Source organism: Sarcophilus harrisii, chromosome 3 (assembly GCF_902635505.1).
Source record: "Sarcophilus harrisii chromosome 3, mSarHar1.11, whole genome shotgun sequence".
In the NCBI taxonomy this organism is placed as follows: domain Eukaryota; kingdom Metazoa; phylum Chordata; class Mammalia; order Dasyuromorphia; family Dasyuridae; genus Sarcophilus; species Sarcophilus harrisii.
The window spans coordinates 536,844,199-536,858,556 of NC_045428.1; the positions used below are offsets into that span (position 1 = coordinate 536,844,199).

At 33.0% G+C, this 14,358-nt stretch overlaps 1 protein-coding gene across 4 annotated transcripts in view; it reads left to right on the forward strand.

The window, feature by feature from the left end:
* DNHD1 (dynein heavy chain domain 1) overlaps positions 1-14,358 on the forward strand; it is a 99,886-nt gene that overhangs the window by 62,455 nt on the left and 23,073 nt on the right. For all 4 annotated transcript variants that reach the window (XR_004233301.1, XM_031962085.1, XM_031962083.1 and 1 more), the window contains exons 21-22: positions 3,062-3,187; positions 14,180-14,277. Coding sequence is in view for 3 of the 4 variants with exons in the window: in XM_031962085.1 (XP_031817945.1) it covers positions 3,062-3,187; positions 14,180-14,277 (224 nt within the window). In the remaining variant the exon portion in view is untranslated. The remainder of the gene's footprint in view (positions 1-3,061; positions 3,188-14,179; positions 14,278-14,358) is intronic.

Sequence of the window (14,358 nt, forward strand, 5' to 3'; positions counted from 1 at the left end):
AGTGAATAGACTATTTCAAGGTTCCTAACAGATAAAAAGACAAAAAAACCGTTATAGTTTGATATATATACTATACTACAGGATAATTTAGAGAAAAGTTGGGCTGGATCTCATGGCACAAGATTCTGTGAGGGAAATTAATTCAGAGGCATAGGAAGCTCTCATCAATGAAATTGTGGTGACACAGATGGAATTTATGTTAATGAGAAGTAAAAGGAGTATAGAGGGCAGAACTTTGGAGAAGTATACTTGAAAAATATATTTGAAACAAGGTGTTAACTCAGTGGAATTGATGAGACAATGGTTGTCTAGTTTACATATACTTAGAACTATTGTTCTTCAAGTGATGTAATTGTAATAGGGTATTTAAACTGAGGACAAAGTCAGCCACAGACATTCTATCTTTGACCAACCTTGTGGTAGCTCTCATGCCTCCTGCACTAAGATCAGACTGGCAGACTGGCAGAGGAGACTGGGTTAGACTATGACAGACACAGACTGTGAAGGGGACAATAAAGACTTTGGACTTTATTCTTGACTATTCTGGTAGTGCCTATCCTGTTGAGACTAAGGTCTGTCCGAAGGACCTCCAGAAAACCAGCCTGAACATTACAAAGGAGAATTAAAGAAACTTTCTAATTACATTTCTCTTATCAACTAATTTTTAAAAGATATATATAAGGTTGACTCAAGGGCAGTCAACTGAAAATTAATACCAAACCATTACACAGGAACAGTAAATTCTAGTGTCTAGATTCATGGGCCTTTGCTTGGATCAAGGTCTATTCTTGTACTCTGGAATGTTGTTTACAGACCGTGACTAGTCTTGAGTTTGGTAGCCAATACTAGGCCACTCTTCAAGGTATTCTGAGTCTGCTCCAAGTTTGTTTTACTCTGCATAAGGTTTCCCTTTTTCACAAGAGGTTTTTGGGATTGTCTTTTATGTTAGATTCTTCCCAGGGTCCTTTTCCCATCTCCTAGACTCAGAAGTTACATCAGGAATGTGCCTACTTTTTGCCACAGGGAACCTGGCCACCTACCACTTTAAATTTCACTGTTGCCCTCCTTCCCTGCTACTGGGCAAGGGGGCTGTTCATGGGCTAGGTTCTTTCCAGGAGTTCTTTATTGCCTCAGGGTTCTGAGGTACCCTGTTGTGGGCTTTTATGAAGCTCAACCTTTCTATAGCTGAATTCTGGGGTTGTCCCCTGGAGTTTCCAGGACTAACTTTTGCCTAGGAATCATCTTCTGCTAATGTGCTCAGAGCTATCCTTCTCTCATTATGAGGCATATGCCATGCTTTCTATCGATCACAGTAATTCAATCTTGGGGTTCTGGTGAGATTCTGCAGTCCTCTTGTGTACTTCTGGTCTGGATAGAAGAGCCTTTTAAACTTCTCTTTTCAGACTTTGATTTGTCTCTTTCATGCATGTACTTTATCTATAATTCAATCAACTGACTTGCTTTTCTTCACACGTCATTCCATCTCCCATTTCCACTCTTTTGCACAAGCTGTCCCTCATATTTGTTAGCTTCTTTTACCTTTTGATGAATGAAAACCATTATTTTCATTAACCACTTATATCTTAGATTGTATGAATGAGAGAAAACTATTGGGATATGTGACAAGTGAAAGGTAAAATGACTGAGGAAAAAAAATAAAAGAACATATTGAGTTATTAACCAATGCATGACAATTGCTCAACGAACTGGAACTATATTGCCTCACCTTAGGCTTTGAAAATGGAGAGAAACAGATAAAATTTTATACATTAAAAACAATTATTCAAATAAGACCAGTTAACTAAAAGGAAACAATAAGACAGGTAATCTGATTCCAATTGGATGAAAGATTAGGGACTCTTCAAGTTGGAGGTGGGAGGAGAATGAACAGGTATAATTATCTGAAATCAGAAAAGGAGGTGTTCCTTTCCTTTGTGCTTCCTTCGAAGTATCTATATAGTCATGGAAACTATAATTGATTGATCACTATGGGGCTACTTTTCAGATAAAATGCATGGATTGCTTGTGATGTACAATTGTTCAATCTTTGGGTCTGAGTTTCTGGTTAACTTAAGTCCTTAGTTAAGGATCTCACCAGATAGAAGTTTATAATTTTCTCACAAGATAGAAATTGGACTAGACCCATAATTGAATAGCAAAGGAACTGAGCCAGGTCCTGAACTGTCACAAGATGGAATCAGTGTGGTTAACTCAGTTCCTATTTGCTGCCCTAATCTGCTCAGTTCCCTCAGTTATAGCCCCATACTTTTAACTTTTTTGTTTTTTTAACTCAGCCACATATATCATTGAAATTTTAAAAAGAACAAATTTGGGGTAGCTAGAGGCCTAGTGGATAGAACACTCGCCCTGAAGTCAGGAGAACCTGAATCCAAATTTGGCCTCAGAAACTTAACACTTCCTAGCTGTGCAACTGTGGGCAAGTCACTTAACCCCCAATTGCCTCAAAAAAAAAAAAAAAAAAAAAAAAAAGAGAGAATTTTTGTAAATTAAAAAAAAAAAACATAAAACTAATACAGAGTAGATCTGATTATTATAGTAACCCTGGGAACAGGTGCTTTTTATGAGAAGCTAAAGGTTCTCAGTTCTCTCATTCTTTTTTTTTAAATATAGCTTTTTATTTACAAGTTATATGCATGGGTAATTTTACAGCATTGACAATTGCCAAACCTTTTGTTCCAATTTTTCCCCTCCTTTTCCCCATCCCCTCCCCCAGATGGCAGGTTGAGCAATACATGTTAAATATGTTAAAGTATAAATTAAATACAATATAAGTATTCAGTTCTCTCATTCTTCAATCCATTTTATCAAAACCTAGCCACAGATGGTCTAATTGATACTGCTTCTGGGTTAGGGTGAATTTTTTATCCATCTGAGATCTGGAGTTCCTTTTTAAACATCTTCTTCATCTCCACCTTCCAATTGCCTTATCTCCCATGGGCCTACAGGTATTAAAACTAGAAGAACAAGTAGCTCAAGAAAGAATGGGACTCTTATTAATTGTTCCTTGCCCAAACTAAACTGTATCATATTTTATTTCCAGATATCAGTAGCCTGCAAGATGGAATTCAAGAAAGCCTGCAGACACTACGCAAAATCTTGAACTCCCAATATACTGAGAATATCCGGGACCAAGCCCAGGAATGGGTGGCCATCTTTCGAGGCTTACGTGAGTGTTGAGGGGGGTCCACAGGCAGAGAGGGGCAGAGGGGGAGATTTAAAGGAATGAAAAAGTTATGTGTGTGTGTGAAGGAGATTGCGGGTAAAATGGAAGAATAAGAGCTCTTAAGGGAAGAAATAGGAAGTAAGGAAGAGGTATTTTTGAAACTCTTGAGCGACCCTAAGAAGAGAATGTAAGTAAGAAAATGAGAGTGTGTGGATATCGCTACCATGTTAAAAAACCCAGGGATTGATCCAAACTTAAATGATAATTATGTAATTTAGTCCTAAAGAAATGGTAAATTGTGACTCTGGGCAAGTCACTTAATCTCAGTTGCTTTAGGAATAACAAAAACAAAACCAAAAACAAACCACCAAGAATTGGTAAATCAAATCCTAGAATTCTCAAAGAAAATGATAAAATTGAAATAAGACTTTTGGGATACAGTCAAAATGGAAAAACTTGTGACATTTTCATCAACGAAAGAGAAAAGGATAGCTCAAAAAATGCAACTCAAAAACTAGAAAATTTACAAACACAATGAAATCCCTAAATAAAAGTTTAGAAAATTAAAAATTTAATACAATTGAAAACAAAAACAAAAACAAATTGTTGGATTGTTAAAATAAGATTTTTTTTTATATGTAAAATTATTAGGTAGTCTGATTTTTTATTTGAGGAAATTAAATTGCATATATTAAAACTATTATATTAAAAATGAAAAAATCCTTATACATAAAAATAATAAATGAACTTGAAATTATTACATCCAATTTAATGTATCTAAAAATGATCATTTAATAAAATGGATATTCACAACAATGAATATGAAACAAACAATATGAAATGTCCAGATAACAGAAAAATAATAAAGATCTTAAATAAGCAAAACTCAGAAAAAGAAGTTGAACCAGCTGGTGAATTTTGTATCAAACATTTAAAGAATAGTTTCAATATTTTATAAACTTTAAAAATTAGGAATGGAAGGGATCCTATCAAATTCTCCTGTGAAACAAATATGACCTGATATTCAAATCATGGAGAGAAAACTGCAGAGAAGGAAAATTGTGGGACATCTCTAATATTGACAAAAATAGTTAAATGACAGTAAAGAGATTAGTTTTTAGAAAATTAAATTTATAAGATTAATAGTTTTTTCAGTGGTAGGAAAACTAAACATAACCATATTAATAACAAAAAACACATTATGCTAGTAGAGTTAGAAATAGTACATGGGGGCAGCTAGGTGGTGGTGTAGATAGAGCATTGCCCAGAAGTCAGGAGGACCTGTGTTCAAATCTGATTTCAGAGATTTAACACTTCCTTAGCTTTGTGACCCTGGGCAAGTCACTTAACCCCAATTGCCTCAGGGGGAAAAATAGTATGTGACAAAATACAATAACCATTTGTTTAAAAAAAAAGTATAGAAATAATTTCTATATATTTTCATAAACAAAAATGAAATAAGTGGAATAAATGGACCTTTCCTCAGTAAATTATATATTTAAAATCTATAGCCAGCATTATATATGGTGAAGAAACCCTGGAGGCCTTTCAAGTAATATCAAAGGAAATATCACAATTATTTGATATAATACTAGAAATGCTATATATAGGAATAAGCTAAGAAAAATAAGGTATACATAGTTAAAGAGAAAATGATTAACTTTTAAAGATGTTCTGATGGATTAAAGAAACTTATTCAACTAAAATTGACAATTTTTTAAAAGTTGTAGAATATAAAACAAGTCACATAAATCTTTAGCATTCTGAATATTAAAATCCTTCAAAGGGAAATTTAATTTAAAATAATTATAGAATAGATAAAATATTGGGGAGTCTGTGTATCAAAACTAACACAGGAACTATATCAATGCAGTTATAAAAGACTATTGAATACAGACCTATATAAAATGGAGAGAAATTAACTCCATAATTAAGCCATATTAATATAATAATAAATGATAATGCATCCTAAGTTAATACACTTATTTGGTGTCATATCAACCAAGTCCTTCCCCAAGAATTTACAAGTTAATGTTAGAAAAAAAATTTAATTCATCTGGAGAGGAAAAAAATGTCAAGGATTTTAAAATAATTTTAAAAAGTAGAAAGGAAAGGGATAGCAATACCAAAACTCAGACTACATAGGAGTAATTAATCATCAATTTGGCTGGTTAGAAAAATAGAAAAAATTGATCAGTGGAGTAGAGTGATGATAAAGATAAGATATATCTTAAGTATATAATAAAAAAAAAAAATAAATCCAAAGGCCCTTACCTACCAGGTCAGGACTTGCTTTTTGACAAAAACTGGAAAGCACAATTTCCCAGGGTGGTTGTGAAAATAAGATTTCTGAAGTACTTTGCATACCTTAAAAAGCTATGTAAAATAATAACTTATTATATAATTTATCATGGCCATCATCATCATTATTGTTGCTACAGTAAGCTCCAAATGAATAGGTGACATAGATATAAGAGGTCACATAACATCAGCAAGGAAGAAAATATATTTCTCTGCTTTGGATGTGGGCAAAATTCATACCCAAACAAGGGACAGAGAAGATCCTAGAAAATGAAATTAGTAATTTAAATTATATAGAAGATAACAAATTTTGCACAAAACCAATTGAGTTAAAATTAGGAAAAAGAGAGTTATTTTTAAATCTTTGCAGCAAATTTCTATGATAAATATTTGGATATATAGAAACAACAAATTCAAATTTATAAGAACAAAAGCCATTCCACAGTAAATAAATGGGTCAAAAGAAAACAGATATGGTTTTTTTTTCCTCCTTTTATAAAATTTTATTTTTTAGATTCACATTCTCTCTTTCTAATTTGCCCTTTTCCCTTCCATCAAGAAAGCAAGAAAAATGAAACCTTTTATAAAGAAAGAAAACAAGTTCCCTCAGTGGCCATGTTGTTAAAAAAAAAAAAAAAGAGTTCTCAGTTCACCATTTCTTTATCTGGAAATGAAAAACTTGTTTCATCATATAAGTCTTCTGAAATTTTTCAGGTTTCTCCAAAACTCAACACCATCATTTCTTAAATCACAACAGAATTCCGTCACATTCATGTACTATAACCTGTTTAACTATTCCCCAATTGATGGATTTTAAATTCTTTACCACCACAAAAAGAGCTGCTATGTTTTTAATATATTAATCCTTTTTCACTTTAATATTTTTGGGGTATAAAACTAAAAGTGATATTACTGGTACTATACAAAACGGGCAATTTTTAAAGGAAGAAGTCCATGTTGTTAACATGAAAAAACAGTCTGAATTATTAATAATTTAGAAAAATGCAAATTAAGGAAACTAAAGTTTCAATTGTAAATTGGGTTCAAATCTTGCCTCAGACAATTACTAGCATAAGTAGATTAATTTCTTCTTGCTGCTTCAGTTATTCTTTTTTGGGGGGGGTTGTCTTCTTTTTTATTTTTTAAATAGTATTTTATTTTTCCAAATACATGCAAAGATAGTTTTCAACATTCATCTTTGCAAAACCTCTTGTTCCAATTTTTTCTCTCTGTCCTCATTCCCCCTCCCCAAGATTGCAAGCAATCCAATAAAAATGTGCAATTCTTCTAAACATATTTCCACATTTATTATGCTGCACAAGAAAAAAAGGAAAAAAATAAGAAAAAACAAACAAACAAACAATAAAAAGATGAAAATACTATGCTTTGATCCACATCCAATCTCCTTATTTCTCTCTCTGGATGTTGATGGCACTTTCCATCAAGTCTGTTGAAATTGACTTGAATCATCTCATAGTTGAAAAGAGATAAATCCATCACAGTTGGTCATTACATAATCTTCTTGTTATTGTGTACAATGTTCTCTTGGATTTGCTCACTTAAGTTAGCATTAATTCATGTAAATCACTCCAGGCTTTTCTGAAATTGGCCTTCTCATCATTTCTTATAGAAAAATAATACTTCATAATATTCATATACCATAACTTATTCAGCCAGTCTCCAATTGATGGACATCCATTCAGTTTCCAGTTTCTTGCCACTACAAAAAGGGCTGCTACAAACATTTTTGCATATGTGGGTCCTTTTCCCTCTTTTTTTTGATCTCTTTGGGATATAAGCCCAGTAGAGATAATGGATATTGATGGGGTATGTACAATGTGATAGCCCTTTGGGCCTAGTTCCAAATTGCTCTCCAAAATAGTTGGATCATTTCACAACTCTACTAATAATGCACTAGAGTCCTAGTTTTCCCATATGTATTATTTTTTCCTGTCATCTTAGCCAATCTGAGAGGTATATAGTAGGTACCTCAGAGTTGTCTCATTTGCACATCTCTAAGAATAGTGATTTGAGCATTTTTTCATATGACTAGAAATGGCTTTAACTTTTTCATCTGAAAGATTAACCTATATTGAATTATTTGCTATCTAGGAGAAGGGGGAGGGAGGAAGAGAGGGAGAAAAATTGGAACACAAGGTTTTGCAAGGATGAATGTTGAAAACTATCTTTGCATGTATTTTGAAAAATAAAAAGTTACTATAAAATTTAAAAAAAGAAACACTGGATATAAAAACTGTCCCCCACGTTTCTGTTTCCCTTTTAATCTACTATATTGGTTTTGTTTGTTCATAACTTTTTTAATTTAATGTAACCAAAATGCTAAATTTTGCATTTCATAATGTTCTTTAGTTCTTCTTTGGCCATAAATTCTTCCCTTTACATATCTGAGAGGTATACTATTCCTTATTCTCCTAATTTACTTAATCACGTTTTTTTGTGTGTCAAAATTATGAACCTATTTTGATCTTATCTTGGTATAAGGTGTTAGATGTTGGTCAATGCCCAGTTTTTGCCATCCTGTTTTCCAATTTTCCCAGAATATTTTGTCAAATAGTGAGTTCTTATCCCAGAAGGTAGAGTCTTTGGATTTATCTAATGCTGGATTATTATAATCATTGAGTATTGCATCTTGTGAACATAATTTATTCTGTTGCTCCACTATTCTATTTCTTAGTACCAAATGGTTTTGATGACTGCTGCTTTATAATACAGTTTTAGGTCTGACACAGCTTGACCACCTTCCTTTGTAAATTTTTTTCATTAATTCCCTTGAACTTTTAAAACTTTTATTCTTCTGGATGAATTTTATTATTACCTAGTAATTTCTTGCCAGTTTGATGGGTATGGCAGCAAATAAGTAGACTAATTAAGAGAGGATTGTAATTTTTATTATATTAGCTCAGCCTACCCATGAGCTCTTGATAAATTCTTCCAGTTGTTTAGATCTAACTTTATTTGTATGAAACGTGTTTTGTATCGCTCCTGGCTTTGTCTTGACAGGTAGACTCACAAATATTTTATATTGTCTACAGTTATTTTAAATGGGATTTTTCTTTCTGTCTCTTGCTGCTGGACTTTGTTAGTAACATATAGAAATGCCAATGATTTATTATGTAGGTTTATTTTATATCTTAAAACTTTAGCAAAGTTGTTAATTGTTTCTTATAATTTTTTAGTTGATTCTCTAATGTTTCTAATACAATATAGAATAATAGTGGTGATAATGGGCAACCTTGCTTCACCCCTGATTTTACTGGGCTTTTAGCTTATCTACTTTACATATAGTACTTGCTGATGTTTTTAGATAAATGCCACTTATTTTAAGGAAAACTCCATCTATTCCTATGCACTCTGGTGTTTTAATAGGAATGGGTATTTTATTTTGTCAAATGCTTTTTCTGCATCTATTGTGATAATAAAATGATTTCTGTTAGTTTGGTTATTGATATGGTCAATTATGTTGATTCTTTTTCTGATGTTGAACCAGTCATGCATTCCTGATATCAATCTCACTTTGTCTCATACTGTATTATCCTGGTTATTTAATAAATTTCTATTTTTCTCTTTGCTAATATTTTATTTTAGATTTTTTGCATCAATATTCATTAAGGAAATAGGTCTGTAATTTGATTCTTCCTGAGTTAGGTATCAGCACCATATCTATGTCATAAAAGAAATTTGTTGGGACTTCTTTTCCCCCCTATTTTTCCATATAGTTTATATAGTATTGGAATTAATTGTTCTTAAATGTTTGGTAAAATTCACTTATAAATCCATCTGGCCTGGAAATTTTTTCTTAGAGAGTTCATTGATGGCTTGTTCAATTTCTTTTTCTAAAATTTAAGTATTTTATTTCCTCTTTTGTTAATTTGGGCAGCCTATATATTTTAAAAATATTTATCCATTTCATTTAGATTGTCAGATTTATTGGCATACAATTTTGCAAAATGGCTCCAAATTATGGCTTCAATTTACTCTTCATTGATAGTAAGTTCACTCTTTTCCTTTTTGAAACTAGTAATTTGGTTTTCTTCTTTACTTTTTAAAATTAAATTCAAAGGTTTGTCTATTTTGTTGGTTTTTCATAAAACCAATTCTTAGTTTTATTTATTAGCTCAATAGTTTTCTTACTTTAAATTTTATTAATCTCTTTTGATTTTCGGAATTTCTAATTTGGTATTTATCTAGGGTTTTTAAATTTGTGTTTTTCTAGCTTTTTTAGTTGTATATACAATTCATTGAACTTCTCTTTCTCTATTTTATTAATGTAAGAAATATAAATATATTCCCTAGAAATATAGAATGTTCCCTAAGAATGATTTTGTATGTATCCCATAAGTTTTGTTTATTGTCTCATTATTGTTATTACTTTAGACGAAATTATTGTTTCCATGATTTGTTTGACTCACTCATTCTTTAGGATTAGATTATTTAGTATCTAATTTTTGTTCTACTCATCCATGACCTTTTACTACTCATAATTTTTGTTGTATCCTGATCTGAAAAGGATACATTAACTATTTCTGCCTTTCTGCATTTGATTGTGAGGTGTTTATACCCTAATACATGATCAATTTTTGCATAGGTGCTATGTACCACTTAAAAAAGGTACATTCCTTTCTATTCTCACTCAATATTCAATATTCTTTTCCAAAATTCTTTTCACCTCATTTTTTTTTCTTATTTATTTTCTGGTTAGATTTATCTAGTTCTGATAGAGGAGTTGAGATCTCCCACTAGTAATCATTCAAGAATTTGGATGCTATATCACTTGGTGCATATAGGTTTAGTTTTGATATTACTTCATTATTTTCATAACCTTTAGCATAAGGTACTTTCCTTTTTTATCTCTTTCAATTAGGCTTATTTTTGCTTGCTTTGATCTGAGATCAGAATCAATACCCCTGCTTTTTTTTTTTTAAATTCAGCTGAAGCATAATATATTCTGCTGCAGCTTTTTACTTTTACGCTGTTTGTATCCCTGTTTCAAATGTGCTTCTTCTAAACAATATATTGTAGGATTCTGGCTTTTAATCTACCCTGCTACCTGCTTCTGTCTCATGGGAGAGTTCATCCATTCAAATTCACAATTAAAATTACTAATTCTATTTCCCATCATCCTATTTTCCCCAGATTAAACTTTTCTCTCCTTTCACCATTTCCTTCCTTACCAGTGTTTTGTTTCTGTCCTCCCTTTTTTTAGGTTCCCCTTTTCTTTCCTCTTTTCCTTTCTATTTCCCTAGAGTGTAAAACAAATTTTTATGCTGAACTAAGTATATATGTTATTTCCTCTTTTAGACAAATCTGATGAGATTAAGATTTAAACAATGCTTAGCCACCTCCCTTTTTTCCCCTCAACTGTGAAAGGCCTTTTGTATCTCTTTATGTAACATAATCTATCTCTCTTTTCCTCTTCTCTCAGTACAATCTCTTTTCTTTTTTATATCATCCCATTAATCAACTTATACTTACAAGATATAGTTTTCAATAGTTACATGTATCATCTTCCTATGTAGAGATATAAACATTTTAACCTTTTAAAAAATTAATTTTTTCTTTCCTTTTACATTTTTATGCTTCTCTTGAATCTTGTATTTGAAGATTAAATTTTCTTTTCAGCTTTGGTCTTTTCAGCAGAAATGATGGAAAATCCCCTATTTCATTCAGTATCCATCTCTTCCCCTGAAAGATAATGCTTAATTTTTTGGGTAGTTGATTCTTGGTTGTAGTCCAAGTTCCTTTGCCTTCTAGAATATCATATTCCAGCCCCTTCTGTCCTTTAAGGTGGAAGCTGCTAGGTTCTGAGTAATCCTGATTGTAGCTTCTCGATATTTGAATTGTTTCTTTCTGGCTGCTTGCAGTATTTTTCTCCTTGGTCTGAAAGTTCTAGAATTTTCTACAATATTCCTTGAAGTTTCCAATTTAAAATCTCAGAAGGTAATTGGTAGATTTTTTCAATGACTATTTTACCTTCTGGTTCTAGGATATCAGAGCAGTTTTCCTTGATGATTTCTTAAAAGATGTTATGCAAGTTCTTTTTCCCATCCTGGCTTTCAGCTAGTAACACTGATTTTTAGATTGACTCTCTTGGATCTATTTTCCAGATCTTTTTCTAATGAGGTATTTTGCATTTTCTTCTATTTTTTCATTTTTTTTTGTTTTTGTTTTCTTTGATGTCTCAAGTCATTTGCTTCCATTTGTTCAATTCTAATTTTTAGTGAATTATTTTCTTCAGTTAATTCTATCTCTTTTTGCATTTGGCCAATTCTACTTTTAAAGAAGTTGTTTTGTTTGGTGGATTGTTTTTTCATTTCTTCAATTCTATTTTTTAAGAAGTTTTTTTCAGTATATCTTTTCCCATTTTGCCAGGTTTATTTGTTGTTGTTTTCTTCATATACTAAAAACACTCTTCCTTACCATATCTTTTCTATGAGTCCGAGTCTCATACCCATGTTTCCACTATGACTAACTAATACACCTCCTATGAAAAAACTTCTTACCAATAACTCTAGCAATATGCTTATGATTTATGTCCTTATCCACCTACAATTTCTGTGCTTTTTTCCCCCAAGCTGTTGGCTTTTTCCCAAAACTTTAATAGTTCTCCTTCATAGCTCCCATTCCTCTTCCCCCCGCCCCCATTTTCTTCTATCTCTCTTTTAAAATCCTTTTTGAATTCTTTGAATTCAAAAGAGACCCTTTTGAGCTGGAGATAGTTCATATCCCTTTTTGAGGCTTTACCTATTGGACTTTTGCTTTTGCTGTCCTCTTCTAGGTTTGTTTTCTGATCTCCCTGTCTCTATAGTAGCTTTCTAGGATCAGAGCTCTTTTTGCTTTTTTTGTTCATTTTAAAAAGTTGAGCTCTACTCCTAGGGCACAGAGGAATTGTTCTAAGCTTCATTTGCAGGGAGACAGGAGCTTCTCATTTATTGTGCTGGGGCCAATGGGGCTTTCTGATTGTGCTTGATGGGCCTAGCCAATTCCCACCTGTCATTCTAGGGTTTGCCTTGTGTAATTGTGTTGGATGTCTCACAATTGGCCTATTGATCCACTGGCCTTCTGAAGTAGGATAGAGTAGCCAATGCTGCTGCATTTTGAATAAGAATGTCCTGCTAGATTCCCTAGGCTAAGCCTCCCTGTGCAGGGTTTCCTTACACTGGGCCTCCCTGTGCTGGGCTACTTTCTCCTCTGCTCAGTTGAGACAGACCTTTCCTGAAGTCCTTTCAAAATATCTTAAATTGGAAAATTATTACATTCCAAATATCTGTGAGTTCTGGTTCTGTCACTCCAGAAGCCATTCAGATGTGTGATCTAGCATTCTAATAGAAGCTCTCGCTCAGGAAGTAATCCTGTCTATATTCTCCAGCATCTTGTCTCTGCCCCCTCAGTTATCTTATCTTTAAAATGAGGATAATAAAAGTATCCATCTTGTAAGGTTGTTATGACTATATGAGTACTTGCTGTTATTATTGTTATTTTTTTATTATAATAACTTTTTTTTATTGACAGAACCCATGCCAGGGTAATTTTTTACAACATTATCCCTTGCACTCACTTCTGTTCCGATTTTTCCCCTCTCTCCCTCCACGCCCTCCCCTAGATGGCAAGCAGTCCTATATATGTTAAATATGTCGCAGTATATCCTAGATACAATATATTGTGCAGAACTGAACAGTTCTCTTGTTGCACAGGGAGAATTGGATTCAGAAGTAGATATAACCCAGGAAGAAAAACCAAAATGCAAACAGTTTACATTCATTTCCCAGTGTTCTTTCTTTGGGTGTAGCTACTTCTGTCCATCATTGATCAATTGAAACTGAGTTAGGTCTCTTTGTCAAAGAAATCCACTTCCATCAGAATACATCTTCATACAGTATCACTTGCTATTATTATACACCTAGAAAAGGGCATCTCCTTGATGAAGGAGGGCATTCCTGTCACATGAGGTTGATTTGAAGGGACTGAGTATGTTCAGTATGTTCAGCATGTTGAAGAGAAGATTTAAGAGGAGCACAATTGTCTTCAAGTACTTGAAATACTGTTATATGGAGAATAGAATTAGCTGCCTCCTTCATGATCATAGAGGGCATAAGTTAGAACAGTGTAGGAATGTTGCAGAAAGGCAGATTACCTACCAGAACAAAGACTTTAATTGTTGCTGTAATTGAAAAGACTGGGCAAAACTTCCTTTCCTGATTCTAGTTAGATAGCTTTCTAAAAGGGAGATAAGGATATCTGAATCAGGAAGGAGTGAATTCATCACTAAAGGTCTTTATTTGGAAGCAGGCTACTTATTAGGCTTCATGGTATGGTTAAGAGTTGAATTACATGACCATTGAGGGATCTTTCAATTCTGAGATTCTATGGTTCCAAAATATTGAAGGCTACTGAATAGATTTTCTGTGGATGATTTATGGAAAGAAATGCATAAAAATAGCACAGGATGAGAAGGTCTGAAGGGTAACAATTTGTAGTGGTAGAAAGAATGTTATATTAATGACAGTGGATCCATTGTGATTATGCAGTCACATCACCACCTTCATTTTTGCTTACCTTGTACATTTTTATTCTTGGGGTTGGTCTTCAGTTAAAATAGTGGGCCTGGATCTTTGTTTTCCTTTACTAACCTGTAATTCCTCAAGGACCCTAGCCCAGACTCTCTTATCTTTCTAGGTGCCTTGATGGAAGTTTGGGTAGTATTCCAACAGAAATGGATTTTTCTGAATAAAGTTATCTATGAGATGAAGATCAACTTGCCTAGCCCAGAACTGGTAAGAAGGCGGGCTGGGTATTTTGTAGAACAAGTGGGGAAAGGAGCACTGGACAAGGACTCCTTGGCTAGGCTCTTTTTT